Genomic DNA, 22,778 nt, shown 5'->3' on the forward strand with positions numbered 1-22,778 from the left:
CTGCCTGGGCAACAGAGTAAGACTCTATCTCAAAAAAAAAAAAAAAAATTAGCTGGCCATGGTTTCGAGTGCCTATGGTCTCAGCTACTCAGGTGGCTAACGCATGAGAATTGCTTGAACTGGGGAGGCAGAGGTTGTAGTGAGCTGAGATTGTGCCACTGCATTCCAGCCTGGGTAACCTGGGTAACAGAGCAAGACTCCATCTTTTTAAAAAAAAAATGGCCAGGAGCAGTGGCTTATGCCTGTAATCCCAGCACTTTGGGAGGCCGAGGTGGGCAGATCACAAGGTCAGGAGTTGGAGACCAGCCTGGCCAACATGGCGAAACCCTGTCTCTACTGAAGATATAAAAATTAGCCAGGCGTGGTGGTGCGCTCCTGTAATCCCAGCTACTTGGGGGGCTGAGGTCTGAGAATCGCTTGAACCCACAAGGCAAAGGTTGCAGTGAGCTGAGGTCGCGCTACTGCACTCCAGCCTGGGTGACAGAGTAAGACTACATCTAAAAAAAAAAGATTTAATTAGCTGGGCATGGTGGCGCGTGCCTGTAATCCCAGCTACTCGGGAGGCTGAGGCAGGAGAATTGCCTGAACCCAGGAGGCGGAGGTTGCGGTGAGCCGAGATCGCGCCATTGCACTCCAGCCTGGGTAACAAGAGCGAAACTCTGTCTCAAAAAAAAAAAAAAAAAAAAAAAAAAAAAGATTTAGGGTTGTCAGATACATCTTATACTTCCTCTTACTCCAGATTAGTGGTAGTGCCAAAAATAAAAGGGAAATTTAGAATTAAGAAAATTCCAGGCCGGGCATGGTGGCTCAAGCCTGTAATCCCAGCACTTTGGGAAGCCGAGGCGGGTGGATCACAAGGTCGAGAGATCGAGACCATCCTGGTCAACATGGTGAAACCCCGTCTCTACTAAAAATACAAAACATTAGCTGGGCATGGTGGCGCGTGCCTGTAATCCCAGTTACTCAGGAGGCTGAGGCAGGAGAATTGGCTGAACCCAGGAGGCGGAGGTTGCGGTGAGCCGAGATCGCGCCATTGCACTCCAGCCTGGGTAACAAGAGCGGAACTCCGTCTCAAAAAAAAAAAAAAAAAAAAAAAAAGAAAATTCCATCCATTAACTGAAGTTTTCCTATAATTCAAACAAGGCTTTCCTTATTTGAGTTCAAGCTCACAGAACAATGGTGCCCCTGGGAGTGTGGTTTGGGAGTGTTGGGGTGACTTCATTTCTATGTCAGTTCCTCTACTCTTATCCTTCCCGTAGAATACTTTTCTGAAATTCTTTTTTTTCTAAGTGAATTAACACAGGATGAAAGTCTTAACTCATCAGATGTCAGACTTGTTGGATAGAGACAGAGAACCTACTTACTCAAATGTTCTGTGTTCCCATTCACTTCTTCATTCATTAACAAATATTTATTTTGAATGTCTGCAATATGGGAGTTACAGTTAGCAAGATACCTTTATGATTAAAACAGAGAAAGATCCTTGTCCTGGTAGAGTTTATATTCCAATGAAGGAGAACATACAGTGAGCATAATAAATAAATAATCTAGAAGGTGATGAGTACTTTGGAAAAAAAAATAAGACAGCATGGTGAGATGATGGTGGCGAAAGGGCAGAGAGAGGCAGACAGGGTAGGCCACAGAGAAGGTGAGGGAGAGAGCCAGGTGACTAGGTGGAGAGGAAAGCCTTGCAGGCAGTGGGAACACCTAGAGCAAGGCCCTCAGTAGTGTGAGCTGCCTGTAGGAGGACTGACCAGAGTCCAGTGTGGCCAGACAGGACAAGGGTGGGGGAGGCGGATCCTCAAGTTTGGACTGGAGTTGTAAATTTGAGAGTTGCCACCATCTATGAAGCTGCAAAATTAAATGAGAAGCCCGAAGGAAGAGAGGAAACAGGAGAGTAGACATGAGCAAGTCTTGGGATATGAGGTTGGGAAGAAGAGGAATCAGCAAAAGAAACCAAGGGTGAAAGGAGGAGATGAGAGAGGGACATTCTGGAAGCCAAGTGACCATGGATGTAGATGTGGCTGCGTGGAGGCCACTGATGACCTTTGTGAAAACAAAGCTTCACTTGACTATTTGGGAGGGAATGAGAGTAGGTAAATTGGAGATAGTGTGGACAGCTTTCTTGAGATGGACAACAAAGGGGAGCAGAGGGGAGAATGGTTATGAGCCATGTTAATGGAAGTAACAGAATGTTTGTGGCTGATGGGTAATCAGTGCTGGAGGCAGGAAAGGAGAGAGAATTGCTGACAGGTGTGCCATTTGGAGGGATTAATTTTAGGGTGACTGGCGTGGAAATTTTCTCTGATGACTGAAGGCAGGCCGACTCCTGGGGCACAGATGCACGTAGTGGGAGCTTGTGGACACGCTACTCTGATGGAGTACTTACGTAGGGTCGTCAGTTGAGAGCGGATGGTGGGGGACCTTATGGAGGCCTGAGAAAAGAGAAATTTGTTGGTTGTTTTTTTCTGCCTTGTACCTTAGGTTGTGTAAAGGCATAAGTAACACACTGCTGACATTTTCTGGAACAGAAAAATACTGTGTCGTAGATCCCTTGATGGGGGATCTACGGCCACACTGGACCCTGGTCAGTCCTCCTACAGGCAGCTCACACCACTGAGGGCCTTGCTCTAGGTGTTCCCACTGCCTGCAAGGCTTTCCTCTCCACCTAGTCACCTGGCTTTCTCCCTCACCTTCTCTGAGGCCTACCCTGTCTGCCTCTCTCTGCCCTTTCGCCACCATCATCTCACCATGCTGTCTTATTTTTTTTCCAAAGTACTCATCACCTTCTAGATCATTTATTTATTATGTCTTGTTTACAGGGATGTGAACACCACCATCATGGAGCTCCTGATCATGGTGTATGCATGTAAGACCTCTTGTGCCAAGAGCATCATTGGCGTGATACCCTACTTTCCTTACAGCAAGCAGTGCAAGATGAGAAAAAGAGGCTCCATTGTCTCTAAATTGCTGGCTTCCATGATGTGCAAAGCTGGTAAGAATGGCAGATGTTTCACAATTAATTGGGGGCCTGGGAGTTTTATTATTCTCTCGTTTTTTAAGACAGGGTCTTGCAGTGGAGTGATCATAGCTCACTGCAGCTTGAACTCCTGGGGTTAAGCGGTTCACCTCAGTCTCCCAAGTAGCTAGGACTGTAGGTGCGCACCACCCTGCCTGCTAATTTTTAATTTTTTTGTACAGATGAGGTCTCACTATGTTGTCCAGGCTGGTTTTGAATTGCTGGCCTTAAGGGATCCTTCTGTGACAGCCTCCCAAAGTGCTGAGATTATAGTCATGAACCACCATACCCTGCTGGAGTTTTATTTTTCCCTTAGAAATATCAAAGTAGTGGCTGGGCACTATGGCTCATGCCTGTAATTCCAGTGCTTTGAGAAGCTATGTGAGATGATCTTTGAACTCCTGGGCTCAAGTGATCCTCCTGAGTAGCTGGAAACTACGGGCATATACTACTGTGCCTGCCTAGATAGGCATGTTTTATAAAATACCTATATTATTCTGTGTCAGGCATTTTCAGATAACATCCTAAGTATTTTTCCTGTGTTTCTTTTTTTTAATTATTATTTATTTATTTATTTTTAAAGATGGGGTTTCACCATGTTGGTCAGGCTGGTATTGAACTCCCGACCTCAGGTGATCCACCCGCCTTGGCCTCCAAAGTGCTTGGATTACAGGCATGAGCCACTGCGCCCGGCCTTCTTCCTGTGTTGCTAAATAACCTTCATAGTAGTTATTGTGTATATGTGTTGATACGAATGTGTGTGCTTGTATAAGTGTATATGATTGTTTTAAATTTTATTTTATTTATTTATTTATTTTGAGACAGAGTCTTGCTCTGTTGTCCAGTCTGGAGTGCAGTGGTATCATCTCAGACCATTGCAACCTCTGCCTCCTGGGTTCAAGTGATTTTTGTGCCTCAGCTTCTCAAGTAGCTGGGACTTATAGGTACCTGCCACCACATCCAGCTAATTTTTGTATTTTTTTTTATTTTTTATTTTTTATTTTTTGAGATGGAGTTTCGCTCTTGTTACCCAGGCTGGAGTGCAATGGCGCGATCTCGGCTCACCGCAACCTCCGCCTCCTGGGTTCAGGCAATTCTCCTGCCTCAGCCTCCTGAGTAGCTGGGATTACAGGCACATGCCACCACACCCAAATAATTTTTTTTTTTTTTTTTCAGACAGAGTCTCACTTTGATGCCCAAGCTGGAATGCAGTGGCATGATCTTGGCTCACTGTAACCTCTGCTTCCTGGGTTCAAGCGATTCTTCTGCCTCAGCCTCCTGAGTAGCTGGGATTACAGGCACTCGCCACCACATCTGGCTAATTTTCATATTTTTAGTAGATATGTAATTTCACCATGTTGGCCAGGCTGGTCTCAAACTCCTGACCTCAGGTGATCCCACCTGCTTGGGCCTCCCAAAGTGCCAGAATTACAGGTGTGAGCCACTGTGCCCAGCCTGGAATAAACTTTCTAAGATAGTTTTTCAAGAAAGGCAAATGTAAAACAAAAATTTAAAAACTAGGCCAGGGACGGGCGCAGTGGCTCAAGCCTGTAATCCCAGCACTTTGGGAGGCCAAGGCGGGTGGATCACGAGGTCAAGAGATCGAGACCATCCTGGTCAACATGGTGAAACCCCGTCTCTACTAAAAATACAAAAAATTAGCTGGGCATGGTGGTGCATGCCTGTAATCCCAGCTACTCGGGAGGCTGAGACAGGAGAATTGCCTGAACCCAGGAGGCGGAGGTTGCGGTGAGCTGAGATCGCGCCATTGCACTCCAGCCTGGGTAACAAGAGCGAAACTCCATCTCATATAAATAAATAAATAAATAAATAAATAAAAATAAAAACTAGGCCAGGCGCAGTTGTTCATACCTGTAATCCCAGTACTTTGGGATGCTGAGTTGGGTGGATCACTTGAAGTCAGGAGTTCGAGACCAGCCTGACCAACATGAAGAAACCCTGTCTCTACTAAAAATACAAAACAACCGGGCGTGGTGGCACATGCCTGTAATCCTAGCTACTCAGGAGGCTGAGGCAGGAGAACTGCTTGAATCTGGGAGGTGGAGGTTATGGTGAGCCGAGATTGCACCATTGTATGCCAGCCTGGGCAACAAGAGCGAAACTCTGTCTCGGAAAAAAAAAATTTAAAAACTCAAACTGCAGCAGTCTCAGGAGCCTACCCCATTGCAAACACCATAACGGGCAGCTGGTGAGGTGAGCAGGCTTGTGTGTTGAATCTTCAGGAAAGGGCCCGGCTTGTTTTCCAGCCTTGCTTGGTGGGCCACCAGGCTTACTTTCATGTTCTTTTGGGCAAGTAATCCTTTAAACAATTTTTTTATGTTAAATTTTCTTTACACTTTTCTGGTGATCGTTACAATGGGGGTGAGGTTTTCTATTTTCTCCAATTTCCAATTTCCAGGCTGATGCAGTTATCTGGTGTTGTTTTGTTTTGTTTTTCTGTAGGTATCAGTCCTGTTGCCCAGACTGGAGTGTAGTGGTGTGATCACTGCTCACTGTAGCCTTGACCTCCTGGGTTCAAGCAATCCTCCCACCTCAGCCTCCAAAGTAACTGGAGAATACAGGCATGCACCACCATACCGGCCAATTTTTTGTATTTTTAGTAGAAATGGGATCTCACCATGTTACTCAGGCTGTTTCCAAACTCATGGGCTCAAGTGATACTCCTGCCTTGGCCTTCTAAAGTGCTGGGGTTACAGGCATGAGCCACAACACCTAAAGACTTTTCTATATTACTATTATCTTTGCTATGTCAAGACTATTTTTTATTTATTTTTTTGAGACAGTCTCACTCTGTTGCCCAAGCTGGAGTGCAGTGGCATGAGCTCAGCTTACTGCAACCTCTGCTTACCGGGTTCAAGTGATTGTCCTGCCTCAGCCTCCCTAGTAGCTGAGCTTACAGGCACATGCTACCACTCCCAGCTAATTTTTGTATTTTTAGTAGAGGTGGGGTTTTACTGTGTTGGGCCAGGCTGATCTCGAATTTCTGATCTCAGGTGATCTGCCTGCCTTGGTCTCCAAAGGGCGCATTATTGCACTTGGCCAAGACTTTAAATTGATGTGAAAATCATGCATTTCATGGTACTGAAAAAAAAAAATCTGAAAAATACAAGTGCTGAGTTTTTATGATGGTAGAACAATTTTTTTTTTTTTTGAGACCAAGTCTTAACCTTTTGCCCAGGCTGGTGGAGTGAAGTGGTACAATCTTGGCCCATTGCAACCTCTGTCCTCCAGGTTCAAGTGATTCTCCTGCCTCAGCATCTTGAGTAACTGGGATTACAGGCACACACCACCATGTCTGGCTAATTTTTGTATTTTTAGTAGAGATGGGGTTTCGCCATGTTGGCCAGGCTGGTCTCAAACTCCTGACCTCAGGTGATACACCTGCCTCAGCCTCCCAAAGTGCTAGGATTACGGGCATGACCCACCGTGCCCAACCAGCAATTTTTTATTTTTATTTTATTTATTTATTGAGATGGAGTTTCACTCTTGTTGGCCAGGCTGGAGTGCAATGGCATGATCTTGGCTCACTACAACCTCCACCTCCCAGGCTCAAGCAATTCTCCTGCTTCAGCCTCCTGAATAGTTGGGATTACAGGTGCCTGCCACCACATCTAATTCTTTGTATTTTTAGTAGAGATGAGGTTTCACCGTGTTGGCCAGGGTTGTCTCAAACTCCTGACTTCAGGTGATCCACCCACCTTGGCCTACCAAAGTGCTTGTATTATAGGCGTGAGCCACCTCACCTGGCCTTATTTTTTATTTTTTTGAGACAGAGTTCACTCTATCATCCACACTGGAATGCAGTGGCTCGATATCAGCTCATTTGCAGCCTTGACCTTCTGGGTTGAAGTGATTCTTCCACCCCAGCCTAGGAGAGTAGCTGGGACTATAGGCATGTGCCACCATTTTTTGGTAGCTTTTTTAGAGATGGGGTTTTGCCACTCCTGAGCTCAAGCAATCTGTCAGCTTTAACTTCCCAAAGTGCTGGAATTACAGATGTGAGCCACTGTGCCAGGCCATGAAAGCAATTTTTAAATAGTAACTTATTAAATTTAGTATTATGTGTAGTATCCATTTCATATAGTGCAACTTATTTTAAACTATTTATAGGCTGGGTGCAGAGGCTCATGCTTGTAATCCCAGCACTTAGGGAGGCTGAGGCAGGAGGATTACTTGAGGTCAGGAGTTCGAGACCAGCCTGGCCAACATAATGAAAACTTGTCTCTATTAAAAATGCAGAATTAGCCTGGCATGGTGGCGTGAACATGTATTCCCAGCTACTTTTGCGGCTGAGGTGAGAGGATCGCTTGAGCCTGGGAGTTCAAGGCTGCAGTTAACTATGGTCATGCCACTGCACTCCAGCCTCGATGACAGAGTAAGATCCCATCTCAAAAAAAAAAAAAAACAAAAACAAAGAAAACTATTTATGTCCTTGTGTCTGCTTTATTTTTAAAGGTCTAACTCATCTTATTACTATGGATTTACACCAGAAGGAAATTCAGGGCTTCTTCAACATTCCTGTTGATAATTTAAGAGCATCTCCCTTCTTATTACAGTATATTCAAGAAGAGGTGAGCTAGCTCAAACTTTTTTTATTTCAGTATTCTGATTAAGGTTGAAAGATGTATTTCCATTTCCTTAGGGTATCCCTAAAGGATTAAAACTTGATGTAGTATACTTTATAGATATAGTCCTATGTATTTTAGAATTCTGAATTTGCAATTTATTTCTTTAAAAAAAAGAAGCTCCGTAAGCTCTTAAAATTGCTTTTTCTTTTGGACCTCAAGTACCTAGAATTAGACTATATGATTGTAATGAGTAATTTATCCTTATTACTAGTCTATGCTTGGTCCTGGTCCTGTTTTACATATCCATCTATCCATCCTGTCTCTCTGTCCATCCAGTTATGATAGTCAGCATCCATGATCCCACCTCCCAGCAAGAAAACTAGAATCATCATGATGACTTAGAGCTGCTCATGGGCTCCGTCTCTGTCCTATCCCCTGCCTCCTTCCACCCTAGGGAACCATTGCCCTCAAACAACATTGAATTTGTCAAATGCTTTTTCTGTATCAGTGGAGATGATCATGTTGTTTTTACTTCATTCTATTAATGTGGTTTATTACATTGACTTTTCTCATGTTGAACCACCTTTGCATCCTGGGATAAATCAGACATTTAATTCTAATATAGTTACATTTGTTTTTCTTTGATATGAGTTAGCACTTTTGTGCCTTACTATTTAAGAAGGCTTTTAAAATTTTAATTTATATTGTACTTAGCTATTTTGCTGTTAACCGTTTTTCTTATATAAATTATTTCTCTCTTTAATAACTTTTCTAGAGAACTTTTTGCAGTACTATATTTAAAAGATGGCAGTTTATAGATTTCTGAGGAACTTTCTGTTAAGAATACAGGGCTTCCTCATTCTCCAGCGACTGAAATAAGCCCTTATAGAGAAAATGAATTTAAGTATTTTTGAAAGAGAAAAATGTAAAATATTCTGGTTTTTTTTTTTTTTTCCTTTAAAGTTATACACAGGAAACGTAAAAACTCTAGGCTGGGAGCAGTGGCTGACACCTATAATCCCAGCACTTTGGGAGTCTGAGGCGGGTGGATCACTTGAGGTCAGGCGTTCAGACCAGCCTGACTAACATGGTGAAACCCTGTCTCTACGAAAAATACAAACTAGCCAGGCGTGGTGGCATGCACCTGTAATCCCAGTTACTTTGGAGGCTGAGGCAGGAGAATTGCTGGAACCTGGGAGGTGGAGGTTACAGTGAGCCAGGATTGTGCCACTGCACTCCTGCCTGGGTGACAGAGCGAGACTCTGTCTCAAAAAAAAACAAAAAAGAAAACACAAATAGTCTAATAAATTCAGAAAATAATACAGACTTTAATTTTACCTGGAAAATTTTTCGTTGTTTTGAGACAGGTTCTTTATCTGTCACCCAGGCCAGAGCGCTGTGGTGCCATTATGACTCACTCAAACCTTGACTCCTGGGCTCAAGAGATTTCTCCCACCTTAGCTTCCTGAGTAGCTGAGACTAGAGGTGTGCCACCACACCTAGCTAATTTAAAAAAAAATATTTCTAGAGTTGCAATCTTGCTATGTTGCCCAAGCTGGTCTCAAACTCCTGACCTCAAGCGTTCCTCCCACTTCGGCTTCCCAAGGCAGTGTGATTACAGGTGTGAGCCACTGTGCCTGGCCTAATTTTACCTGAATATTATTCTCAGTTGAGAGAGAAGGTGAGATAAAATTGGCAACTGTCTTGGTAAGGAAGGATGAAGAGGTTTAGGCAGAGAGAGGGTGAGAAGGCGAGCATTGAATGTTGTTCGGTTAGCAACTAGCAACGTGGAGAAAACTGTCATTTTAGAAGAAATAGAGCAGTCACTATAGACTTATATGGGTTGCTGTCCACATCTTGTGGTTTTAGGGGATGTTTCCACTCAAGATAAAGGCATGTTGTGTGCCAGTGTCTCAAGGCACAAATGGCGATAGCACCTCTTGAGGGATGCCCTGTGGGTGATCCTAAAGAACGAAGGCTGGGGCTCCCTCATGCTGGTTGCAAGGGCAGGCTGGAAGCCTAACCCTAGTCATTGCCTATAGTGCTGGCTTCTTCCTTAGGATGACACTGCCTTCTACCTGAAAAAAAAATACTCATTTCAGGTTCATCGTTGAGAAGAAGTCAAGGCTGGATGTGGTGACCCACACTTATAATCCCAGCACTTTGAGAGACTGAGGAAGTTGGATTAGTTGAGCCCGGGAGTTCAAAACCATCCTTGGCAAGATGGTAAAACACTGTTTCTACAAAGAATACAAAAATTAGTCAGGTGTGGTGGTGCATGCCTGTAGTCCCAGCTACTAGGGAGGCTGAGAAGTGGGAGGATTGCTTCAGCCTGGGAGATTGAGGCTTCCCAGGAGATAGAGGCTGCAGTGAGCTGTGATCTGAGCAACAGAGTGAGACCTTGTCTCAAAAAAAAAAAAAAAAAAAAAAAGTCAGGAATGGCCTCTCTGTCAACATTTATGAATCAGCAAACTAGGGAAAGGTTTTATTTTTGATGTTGAGCTAACAGTGATGACATTTTAATGATAACATTTTAGTTTTAAAATTTTCTGTCCTTCTTTCAGAAAAAATTTATTTAAACTATAAAAATTAAATACTAGATTGAGCACGGTGGCTCACGCCTGTAATTCCAATACTTTGGGAGGCCGAGGCAGGCAGATCACAATGTCAGGAGTTTGAGATCAGCATGGCCAACATGGCGAAACCCTGACTCTACTAAAAATACAAAATTAGCTGGGCGTGGTGGTCTGTGCCTGTAATGCCAGCTACTTGGGAGGCCAAGATAGGAGAATCACTTATATTTGGAAGGTGGAGATTGCAGTGAACTGAGAGTGAGCCATTGCACTCTAGCCTGGGCAACATGGCAAGACTCCATCTCAAAAAATAAAATAAAATAAATACTCTATGGGAACTTACTGTTAAAAAGGAATTTTTGTTGTATTGCCCTTTTTTTTGGAGACAGAGTCTCACTCTGTCGCCCAGGCTGGAGTGCAGTGGTGTGATTTTGGTTTACTACAACCTCTGCCTCCTGAGTTCAAGCAAGCATGTCTGGCTATTTTGTATTTTTAGTAGAGGTGGGGTTTTACCTTGTTGGCCAGGCTCATTTGAACTTCTGAACTCCACTGATCTGCTTGCCTCAGCCTCCCAAAGTGCTGGGATTTCAGGCGTCAGCTACCACTCCTGGCCTGTATTGCCTTTTTATGGTATGCATATCTTGTCTCTTTTATTTTCTTGTGTTAGAGCTTCTTAAAGCAGCGGGGTAGATACTCATGTTTCACTCAATCTAAGGTGCTGTCAGTCCGGCCTTACATTATTTTATGTCACCAAGAAAGAAGAAAACACTGCTAATTATACTGTGGCCCTGTGCCTTCTTGTCACTTAGTGATCTTATTCTTCAGGTTTTGATGCTGGCACTTTCCTCTCTGATAACTCTTACTTTCTGTATCTCTTGTGTTTGTCACTGGAATTTAAGCACCTTCTGCCAGACTCGGAAAAATTCTAGTATTAGGATGCTTGTTGCCTTGAAACTTTTGCCATCTATTCTGAAAGCATCTGGCAGTGTCTGTTGCCTTCCACTGCATTGCCGGGCATGTGTCAGGCAGTCCTCTTCCGGTTCAGTCCTTTTCACAGTTTCACCTACTGGTAGGGATCTTCCTTTCCTAAGTTTCATACAGCATTTGATTGTTGCCTTGCAAGAAAATGTAGAATTGTATCATTTTTCCAGTGATGAATATTTGATTCGTAAATATCAAATTACACCCTAATGGTCTCTTCCTGTGTCTTTCTGCATACACGATAATTTTTTTTTCTTTTTTTGACATGGAATTTTGCTCTTGTTGCGCAGGCTGTGGTGCAATGGTGCAATCTCTGTTCACCACAACCTGTGCCCCTCGGATTCAAGTGATTCTCCTGCCTCAGCCTCCCAAGTAGCTGGGATTATGGGCATGTGCCACCATACCTGGCTAATTTTTTGTATTTTTTTTTGTAGAGATGGAGTTTCCCCATGTTGGTCAGGCTGGTTTCGACCTCAGGTGATCCATCTGCCTTGGCACCTCCCAAAGTGCTGGGATTACAGTCATGAGGCATCGTGCCCAGCCAGTTTTTCATTTTAATGAAAAGAATCATAGTGATTCTTTCTGGAGACATTATTATTATTATTATTATTGTACTTTGGACTCTGGGGTACATGTATGTGCACATCCTGCATCCTGCAGGATTGCTGCATAAGTACATACATGCCACATTCCCCGCTCTCCATCAACCCCGTTGCCTATGTCAGGCATTTCTCCCCGTGTTATCCATCCCCATTCACCCCACTCCCCGCTGTCCCTCCCCTCCCCTCCCCTCTACCTCCTCACCTAACCCAGTGAATGTTGTTCCCTTCCCTGTGCCCAAGTATCACCTGCCTATAAGTGAAAACATGAGGTGTTTGGTTTTCTGTTCTTGTTTCAGTTTGCTGAGAATGATGGTTTCTAGATTCATCCATGTCTCCAGAAAGGACACGAACTCATCATTTTTTATGGCTGCATAGTATTCCATGGTGTATATGTGCCACATTTTCTTTGTCCAGTCTATCATTGATGGGCATTTGGGTTGATTCCAGGTCTTTGCTATTGTAAACAGTGCTGCATCGAATGTACGTGTACATGTGTCTTTATAATAGAACGATTTATAATCCTTTGGGTATATACCCAGTAATGGGATTGCTGGGTCAAATGGAATTTCGCTTGACCTCCCGGGCGTAAGTGATTCTCCCTCCCCTGCCTCCCAAGTAGCTGGGACCACAGGCTACTGATTTCTCTGATTTCTAGTAAGATTGAGTATCTTATGTATTTCTTTGGGGGCAGGGGGCAAGATTTCCCAATGTAAAATAGTTTTATCTTTTTTGTCATGATTTTGAAGTTCACCATGACATGTCTGGATGGATCTTTTTTCCATTTATCTCATTAGATACTCAGTGGGTCCCATTCATTCTTTGGGATTTTTTTTTTTTTTTTTTAGATTGAGTCTCACTCTGTCGCCCAGGCTAGAGTGCAGTGACCATGATCTTGGCTCACTGCAGCCTCCACTGCTTGGGTTCAAGCAATTCTCCTGCCTCAGCCTGTGGAGTAGCTGGATTACAGGTGTGTGCCACTATGCCTGGCTAATTTCTTTTTTTTTTTTTTTTTTTTTTTGAGACGGAGTTTCGCTCTTGTTACCCAGGCTGGAGTGCAATGGCGCGATCTCGGCTCACCGCAACCTCCGCCTCCTGGGTTCAGGCAATTCTCCTGCCTCAGCCTCCCGAGTAGCTGGGATTACAGGCACGTGCCACCATGCCCAGCTAATTTTTTGTATTTTTAGTAGAGACGGGGTTTCACCATGTTGACCAGGATGGTCTTGATCTCTTGACCTCGTGATCCACCCGCCTTGGCCTCCCAAAGTGCTGAGATGACAGGCTTGAGCCATCACGTCCGGCCAGATGCCTGGCTGATTTCTTTTGCATTTTTAGTAGAGAAGGCGTTTTGCCATGCTGGCCAGGCTGGTCTTGGCTCAGGTGTTCTGCCCGCCTTGGCCTCCTGAAGTGCTGGGATTACAACAGGCGTGAGACACTGTGTCTAGCCATCTTTGGGAATTGTTTTTATCTGTTAAGTATTTCATCCCTTCTATTTCTTTTATTCTTTTCCTTTGGGAACTATTATGTTTTAAAATTTTGGGTCTAGTCTCTATAACTTTTAAAAACTTATTTTACTTTTCGCATACTTATATATAGCTTTATGGGGAACTTCCTTGGCTTGATCTTCCCAGGTTTGTTCTTAAAGTTGTGTTCATTCTGCTGTTCAGCCAACCAGCTACTGAGTTTCTTTAGAACATAATCACTTCCTCTTCTTTAATTTCTGTTTGGTTCTTTTTCATGATAACTTTTTCTTTGTTGATGTATATAACTTCCCATTTTAACCTCTGTAGAGGCAATAGATCTGTTTTTGTTAGAGTGCTTTCTTTTAGGCTCTTTAATTGTTTTATTAACTGTTTTCTTGGTTCTGTCTTTTCTTGTCTGGGTTTCGTAATGTTTGATGATGTTTGATGAGACAAGGAAGTACATGAAACAGTTCAGAAAAATTGCCAGCAAAAATAATGCAAGTGCCCAAATGGAAATATATTTTACTGCCTTACTTCCTGAGAGTGTTGGATAAATTAGGCCTTCCTGTAGATACAGCTGAACCATGTGATTATGCTGGATGCAACTGTAGTAGATTCTTCACATTAATCATTTTTTTTTTGTTCATTTGCTAAGCAGGTATTATTTAGTGCTTGTTTTGTCGTAGGCATTGTATTACACATGGTGCTAGATGCTATTAACTGCTTATAGTAAAATTCATTGGTGTAATTGTGAGAAAAAAGCAGTAAGAATATAGTTAATTTTTTTTTGAAATAGTGATGGGCTGATTATCCTTTAACAAATTGGTTTCTTCAGCGTGTTGTGACTGCGATACGTTAAATAGCCATTTGTTTGGACTGCACTAATTTCGACTTTGACAGTCAGCTTATATTCAGATTGAATTGGATATCCTTGCACTTTGAAATTACATGTAATTAGGATTCTTGTTGACTAGATATATAGAAACATCTTTACACTGCATTATTAGTATTTGCTGGCAGAGATATGAGCTAATCACCAATTATTCCTCCTTTTTTCTTAAAAGAAATCTTCGTAGCTCACACCTTAGTAATTTATTTTTTCTTTTCTTTTCTTTTCTTTTTTTTTTTTTTTTTCACATTTGTATTGGGAGCCGGGAGAGGGCCCGCCTTGGTCAGTGGAGGTGCTGACAGGTTCTTCAGCCACTCCAGGCTGGGCCCCTGGGGATCCTAGGGGTGGCTTGGTATGTCAAGCATGTTCCCATCATCGCCGACAGGCACTGGGTAGTTGTAGGGCGTGGCCTTGTTGATCATGACAGAGTACTTGAAGTAGGGGCTGAGTGGGGTCAGAATTATAGCGAGGGTCCCGATGAAGAAGGACACGACCAGTACTGGCTCCTTGGCCCAAGCATTCGTGAGGAAGGCGCCGAGTCTCGCGGCCATCTTGGTCTTGGTGGCGGCGACAGCCAGTAATATTTTTTCATAGGTAGGTTCCTTTCTTCATTTTCCATAGGAGAATTTTACTTTGAACGTTTTCTTTTTTTGGAAAACATTCAACTAACCAAGCATTTTTGGGTCTGTTGGAATTTACCGTTTCGTTGATTGTTGGAATAGCCTCTTGGAGACATGCAGTAATGTCTGACTTCCTGTCCGTCACAGATCCCGGATTACAGGAATGCTGTAATCGTGGCCAAGTCTCCAGCCTCGGCGAAGAGGTAGGTGGGAATCTCACAACCTCTTTTTGGATCCACTTCTAAGTATTGTGTCCCTGATGAGCTCCAGGCATTCTAAATTGAACTTCAGTGGTTCCCAGTGATACGTCTTATTTTTCTTCCATGGATGGGTATTTTAAGATCGTTTTATCAACTCCATTTATTAAGTAAATATTTTAGTTTTCTCTCTCTCTTTTTTCTAATCCATGATTGCCAGACATATTTTTTAAGTTATCTTCTACTTACATTTTCTTTTATTTCTTTGTATTTTATTATTTTTTTAATTTTATTTATTTATTTTTGAGATGGAGTTTCGCTCCTGTTGCCCAGGCTATAGTGCAGTGGCACAGTGTTGGCTCACTGCAACCTCCACGTCCTAGGTTCAAGGGATTCTCCTGCCTCAACCCTCCAAGTAGCTGGGATTACAGGTGTGCACCACCACATCTTGCTAATTATTGTATTTTTAGTAGAGATGGGGTTTCACCTTGTTGGTCAGGCTAGTTTCGAATTGCTGACCTCAGGTGATCCACCCGCATTGGCCTCCCAAAGTGCTGGGATGACAGGTGTGAGCCACAACGCCTGGCCTTATTTTTATTTTTAATAGTAGAAACAGAGTTTTGCCATATTGTTTAGGCCAGTCTTTAACTACTGAGGCTTAAGTGATCCACCTACCCAGTTTAGCCTCCCAAATTGTTGGGATTACAGGCATGAGCCACTATACCTGACCTCAATCATATTTCTTGACCAAAGCCATCCAGGTTTGGGGAATATGTTCTAGTGTTTACCCCAGACCCAGATTGACAATCACTTGTCAATCTTCAAGTCTAGTGTTTACAGTATTGGTGAATATTTACAGTACTGGTGAATATTTACAGTACTGGCAAACAACTTTGTAGGTGTTTGGTGCCTCTTTTGAGGAACTCAGAAATTGATTAACAGAATTTTATTCAGCTGACAGGCCAGTTATTTGTCTGTGTTAAAGGTGACACTTTATGAAACTGGCACAACCTGAAGCGTACAAAAGGGGCAGCCTTGAGAGTTAATAGAGTGACTTATATGTAACCTAGAGTAACCAATGTGTCTCTAATACATACTTAAAATTGTATGTTGGTTGAGAGGATTTTATATACCAGTGTTTTGTGGAGAAACTACCCCATGGTAGAGGGAAAGAATGAACTCACTTGTAGGAATAAAGCCTTTTTCCTAAAAAGCCCTTTTAAAATTGTTTTCCAGTTAAATACCTTTGCTCACTGGATTGTTGCTGAGTCCTGTGTTATGAAAGAAAGCGTAGTGTAGGATGCCTCCACTCTAGGCCCATGGGCTGGCAGTATTGAAGGAGGGAGGAGAACTTGCACACAATAAGCCATTGATTTAAAAAGTATTTCACATAGGTCATTGGACATTATAAATTAAGAATAGCACTTTAATATGTGGACTTAGTATATTAAATAAAATAAATTGGCATTTGAAATAAAACCATTACATGGCTGTGTTCTTGTGGCTTTCTCAACCCAGCCAGGCCTGTGTTCACCCAAGTAGCTGTATCCTTCAAGTAGCTCTATCGTCTGGTCTCCTCTTGTCCATTTGATTAGATTGTAAGAAACAGACTGAATTTTAGAATGTAAACTTTTCAAATAGCTTTTCCAAACATTTATTCAAGGCTGAATTAATTTTATTTAGTAATTTTTCTCTGATATACATGCTTTAAAAAAATTAAAGGTGAAGAATCACACGTGTACAAACAATCATTTTAAAGTATGGAATTCACTGACATTTAGTGCATTCAGTGTTGTGTAACCACCACCTGTGTCTATTTTCAGAACATTTTCATCGACCCAAAAGAGCACCTTGTACCCATTCAGCAATCATTCCCTATCCCTTCACCCTCTGTCCCTTGGCAGCCACTAATCTGATTTCTGTGTTTGTTCATTTACCCATTCTGGACATTTCATGTAAATGGAATCATATAGTTTGTGCTCCTTTGTATCTGGTTTCTTTCACTTAGCATGTTTTCTTTTTTTTCTTCTTTTTTTTTTTTTTTTTGAGACGGAGTTTCGCTCTTATTACCCAGGCTGGAGTGCAATGGCACGATCTCGGCTCACCACAACCTCCGCCTCCTGGGTTCAGGCAATTCTCCTGCCTCAGCCTCCTGAGTAGCTGGGATTACAGGCACACACCACCATGCCCAGCTAATTTTTTGTATTTTTAGTAGAGACGGGGTTTCACCATGTTGACCAGGATGGTCTTGTTCTCTTGACCTCGTGATCCACCCGCCTTGGCCTCCCAAAGTGCTGGGATTACAGGCTTGAGCCACCGCGCCCGGCCTCACTTAGCATGTTTTCAAGATTTATCTATGGTGTAGCATGCAGTATCTCAGTCCTTTTGATTGCTGAGTAATATTGCATTGTATGTCTATACTGCAGTTTATCCATTCATCTGTTGATGGACACTTATGTTGTTTTTACCTTCTGGCTATTATGAATAGTACTGCTGTGATTATTCATGTATTAGTTTCTGTGTAGACATAAGTTTTCGTTTCTTGTGGTTATCTATTAGGATTGGAATTGCTGGGTCATATAGCAGTTTTGTTTATGTTTTGAGGAACTACCAAGCTCTTTTCCACTGCAGCTGCCCATTCCCACCAGCAGGGTATGATGATTCCAGTTTCTCCACATCCTCACCAACATTTATTTTTTCATTATAGTCATCCTAGTGGGTGTGAAATGATACCTTATTGTGTGCGTGTGTGTGTGTGTGTGTGTGTGTGTGTGTGTGTGTGTGTGTTTTGAGACGGAGTTTCGCTTTTGTTACCCAGGCTGGAGTGCAATGGCGCGATCTCGGCTCACCGCACCCTCCGCCTCCCGGGTTCCGGCAATTCTCCTGCCTCAGCCTCCTGAGTAGCTGGGATTACAGGCACGCGCCACCATGCCCAGCTCATTTTTTGTATTTTTAGTAGAGACAGGGTTTCACCATGCTGACCAGGATGGTCTCGATCTCTTGACCTTGTGATCTACCCGCCTCGGCCTCCCAAAGTGCTGGGATTACAGGCTTGAGCCACCGTGTCTGACCCTTATTGTGGTTTTGATTTGTATTTCCCTAATGATTAATGACATTGATGTTGAGTGTCTTTTTTTTTTCTTTTCTTTTTTTTTTTTTAAATGAGATAAGGTCTTGCTATGTTGTCCAGGCTGGGCTCAAACTCCTGGGCTTAATCAATCCTTCAGCCTCAGTCTGCTGATCATATTTTTATGTGCCTTTTGGCCATTTGTGTATCTTTGGAAAAATGCCTGTTCACACCTTTTGCCCATTTAATAATTGGGTTGTCTTTTTGTTGAGTTGTAAGCACTCTTTATATATTCTACATACTAAACGCTTGTTAGATACATGATTTACAGATACTTTATATCTTCAGATTGTCTTTTCACTTGATAGTGTTCTCTAACACAAAATGGTTTTGATATTGATAAGGTTCAATTTATCTTTTTTGTTTGTTATTGCCTCTGCTTCTGATGTTACACCTAAGAATCCACTGGCCAGGTGCAGTGGCTCATTCCTGTAATCTCAGCACTTTGGGAGGCTGAGACAAGAGGATCACTTGACCCCAGAAGTTTGAGACCAGCCAGTGCAATATAGTGGACCTCGTTTCTAAAAAAAAAAAAAAAAATTAATTGGGTGTGGTGGCATGTGTCTGTGGTTCTGGCTACTTGGGAGGCTGAGGTGGGAGGATTGTTTAAGCCCAAGAGGTCAAGCCTGCAGTGAGCTGTGATTGCACCACTGCATACCAGTCTGGTTGGCAGAGCCAGATCCTATCTCAAAAAAAAAAAGAATCCATTGCCAAATTCAAGGTCATAAAGTTTACCTCTATATTTTCTCCTAATGCTCTTATATTTAGGTTTTTGGTCTTTTTTTTTTTTTTTCCTGAGATGGAGTCTTGCTCTGTTGCCCAGGCTGGAGTGCAGTGGCACAATCTTGGCTCACTGCAACCTCTGCCTCCTAGGTTCAAGCAAGTCTCTTGTCTCAGCCTCTTGAGTAGCTGGGATTACAGGCATGTGCCACCATGCCTGGCTAATTTTTGTATTTTTAGTAGAGATGGGTTTCACCATGTTGGTCAGGCTGGTCTCAAACTCCTGACCTCAAGTGATCCACCTACCTTGGTCTCCCAAAGTACTGAGATTATGGGCATGAGCCACTGCACTCTCTTTAATCATTTTGAGTTAATATGTGTATATGGAGTAAGACTGGCCTCCAGCTTCATTCTAAGCCTGTGGAGATGCAGTTATTTCAGCACCATTTGTTGAAAGACTATCTTTTCTCCATTATATTGCCTTTGCTCTTTCATCAAAGATCAGTTAACAATATTTATGTAGGTCTATTTCTGGGCTGTCTCTTTTGTTCCATTTATATATTTGTTTTTTCTTTCACCAATCCCACACTGTCTTGATTACTACAGCTTTTTTTTTTTTTTTGAGACGGAGTTTCGCTCTTGTTACCCAGGCTGGAGTGCAATGGCGCGGTTTCGGCTCACCGCAACCTCCGCCTCCTGGGTTCAGGCAATTCTCCTGCCTCAGCCTCCTGAGTAGCTGGGATTACAGGCACGTGCCACCATGTCCAGCTAATTTTTTGTATTTTTAGTAGAGACGAGGTTTCACCATGTTGACCTGCATGGTCTTGATCTCTTCACGTCGTGATCCACCTGCCTCGGCCTCCCAAAGTGCTGGGATTACAGGCTTGAGCCACTGCGCCCGGCAGCTTTTTTTTTTTTTTAGACTTAAGTCCCACGCTGTGTCACCTAGGCCAGAGTGCAGTGGCTTGATCTCAGCTCAGTGCAGCCTCTGCCTCCTAGGTTCGAGTGATTCTTGTGCCTCAGCCTCCCAAGTAGCTGGGCTTACAGGTTTGCACCACCACACCTGGCTAATTTTTGTGTTTTTAGTAGAGATGGGATTTTGCCATGTTGGCCAGGCTGGTCTCGAACACCTGACTTCAAGTTATCCTGAGCTCAAGTTATCCTCCCAAAGTATTAGGATTACAGGCATCAGCCACTGCACCCACTCACTACAGGTTTTTATTTTTATTTTTGGGGATGGAATTTTGCTCTTGTTGCCCAGGCTGCATGATCTTGGCTCACTGCAACCTCTGCCTGCCAGGTTCAAGCAACTCTCCTGCCTCAGCCTCACAAGTAGCTGGGATTACAGGTGTGCCCACTACGCCTCGCTAATTTTGTTAGTAGAGATGGGGTTTCACTATGTTGGTCAGGCTGGTCTCAAACTCTTGACCTCAGGTGATCCACCCACCTCAGCCTCCCAAAGTGCTGGGATTACAGGCATGAGCCACCATGCCTGGCCCTCTATAGCTTTTTTTTTTCTCGAGACGGAGTCTCATTCTGTTGCCCAGTACCCAGGCTGGAGTGCAGTGGTGCAGTCTTGGCTCACTGCAAACTCCCCCTCCCAGATTCAAGCAATTCTCTGCCTCAGCCTCCCGAGTAGCTGTGATTACAGGCACTCACCACCACACCCAGCTAATTTTTGTTTTTTAGAGACAGAGTCTTGTTCTGTTGCCAGGCACCAGGCTGGAGTGCAGTGGCGTCTTGGCTCACTGCAACCTCCACCTCCCAGGTTCAAGCAATTCTCCTGCCTTAGCCTCTCAAGTAGCTGGGACTAGAGGCACGCACTACCACGCCCAGCTAATTTTTGTATTTTTTAGTAGAGACGATGTTTCGCCGTGGTGGCCAGGATGGTCTCGATCTCTTGACCTCATGATCTGCCTGCCACAGCCTCCCAAAGTGCTGGGATTACAGGTGTGAGCTACCGCGCCTGGCCCAATTTTTGTATTTTTAGTAGAGACAGGGTTTCACCATCTTGGCCAGGCTGGTCTTGAACGTCTAACTTCGTGATTCACCCGCCTCAGCCTCCCAAAGTGCTGGGATTACAGGCATGAGCCACTCCACTGAGCCTTAATAGTCTTAAAGTTGGGTATTATCACTCTTTCTAACTTTGTTCTTCAAGATGTGTTGGCTATTCTGGGCCTTTTGCCTCTTCATATAAACCTCAGAATCAGTTTTTGAAATCCACAGGATAACTTGTTGGGATTTAGATTGGGATTTGCATTAAATCTGTCAATCAAATTGGGAGAACTGACATCTTGACAATATTGAGTCTTTCTATCCATAAACATGGGATATCTTTTTGTTGTTGTTGTTGTTTTTGAGATGGAGTTTTTGCTCCTATTGTCCAGGCTGGAGTACAGTGGCATAGTCTCAGCTTGCTGCAACTTCCACCTCATGGGTTCAAGTGATTTTCCTGCCTCAGCCTCCTGAGTAGCTGGGATTACAGGCCCACAGCACCATGCCCAACTAATTTTTTGTATTTTTTATAGAAATGGAGTTTCATCATGTTGGCCAGGCTGGTCTTGAACTCCTGACCTCAGGTGATCTACCTGCCTCGGCCTCCCAAAGTGCAGGGATTACAGGCGTGAGCCACCGTGCCTGACCTGGGTTACAATTTTTAAAAAATTCTTCTTTGATTTCTGTCTTCAGAGTTTTGTAGTTTTGCTCATATAGATTTGTACTTTTTTTTTTTTAAGAGACAAAGTCTTGCTCTGTTTACCCAGGCTGGAGTGCACTGGTGCCATCACAGCTCACTACAGCCCTGAATTCCTGGGCTCATGCAATTCTTTCATTTCAGCCTCCTAAGTAGCTAGGATTCTAGGTGTGCACTATCATGCCTGACTAATTAAAAAAAAATTTTTTTGTAGGGGGGAGGGTAGAGATGGGGTTCTGACTGTTGTCTAGGCTGGTCTCGAACTCCTGGGCTCAGTCTCCCAGTGTTGGGATTGCAGGCATGAGCCATCACATCCAGCCCATATTTTGTTATATTTATACATAAATATAACACTGGGCTTTTTCAGAGATCATTCTGACATTGGGCTTTTTCAGAGATCACTGCTTTTTTTCCTGTGTATGGGCCATGTTTTTCTTTTTTAAAATTAAAAAAAAAAAACTTCTTACCTTATTTTAATTTAATTTTTATTTTATGATGGGGTCTCACTGTGTTGCCCAGGCTGGAGTGCAGTGGTGTGATCTCAGCTCACTGCAACCTCTGCCTCCTGGGTTCCAGTGATTCTCCTGCCTCAGCCTCCCGAGTAGCTGGGATTACAGGCATGTGCCACCACAAATAAATTATTTGTATTTTTAGTAGAGATGGAATTTTACTGTGTTGGCCGGGCTGGTCTCAAACTCCTGACCTTAGGTGATCCACCTGTCTTGGCCTCCCAAAGTGCTGGGGTTACCGATGGCAGCTACCGTGCCTGGCCAAAACTTCTTACTTAAAAAAAAAAAATTCAGAAACAGGATCTTGCTATGTTTCTGGGCCAGTGACAAACTCCTGGCCTCAAGCAATCCTCCTGCCTTGGCCTCCCAAAGTTCTAGAATTACACGTGTGAGCCACCATGCCCAGCCCTCTATAGTGTTTTGAATATCTCATTATTAGCTGTTTTAATAGTTGTTCTAAGTATTTCATTACATATACAAAACATATTACAATATACTGATATCATTTTATCAGTTTGAATGAAATATAAAAACCATACCTCTTTCTCTTTGTGTCTCTTTACTCTCCCTATTTTTAATATATTTGTCTTAAATATTTCCTGTACATACACTTATAGCAGTGTCAGGCTGTTGGAATTTTTGCTTTTTTTTTTTTTTTTTTTTTTTTTTGAGACAGGGTCTCACTCTGTCACCAGGCTGGAGGGCAGTGGAGTGATCTCAACTCACTATAATCTGTGCCTCCCAGGTTCAAGCGATTCTCCTGCCTCAGCCTCCCAGGTAGCTAGGACTACAGGCGCACG

At 43.2% G+C, this 22,778-nt stretch overlaps 1 protein-coding gene and 1 pseudogene across 9 annotated transcripts in view; one reads left to right on the forward strand and one right to left on the reverse strand.

Annotated features, from left to right (window-relative positions):
- Positions 1-22,778, forward strand: part of PRPSAP2 (phosphoribosyl pyrophosphate synthetase associated protein 2) — a 67,536-nt gene that overhangs the window by 16,193 nt on the left and 28,565 nt on the right. For all 9 annotated transcript variants that reach the window (XM_039476450.2, XM_074388250.1, XM_074388252.1 and 6 more), the window contains 3 exons: positions 2,823-2,995; positions 7,496-7,611; positions 14,881-14,936. In XM_039476450.2, the coding sequence (XP_039332384.1) occupies positions 2,823-2,995; positions 7,496-7,611; positions 14,881-14,936 (345 nt within the window). The remainder of the gene's footprint in view (positions 1-2,822; positions 2,996-7,495; positions 7,612-14,880; positions 14,937-22,778) is intronic.
- LOC120366848 (NADH dehydrogenase [ubiquinone] 1 alpha subcomplex subunit 3 pseudogene) lies at positions 14,452-14,677 on the reverse strand (annotated as a pseudogene).

The sequence above is a fragment of the Saimiri boliviensis genome, chromosome 17, assembly GCF_048565385.1.
Source record: "Saimiri boliviensis isolate mSaiBol1 chromosome 17, mSaiBol1.pri, whole genome shotgun sequence".
NCBI classification, from domain to species: Eukaryota; Metazoa; Chordata; class Mammalia; order Primates; family Cebidae; genus Saimiri; species Saimiri boliviensis.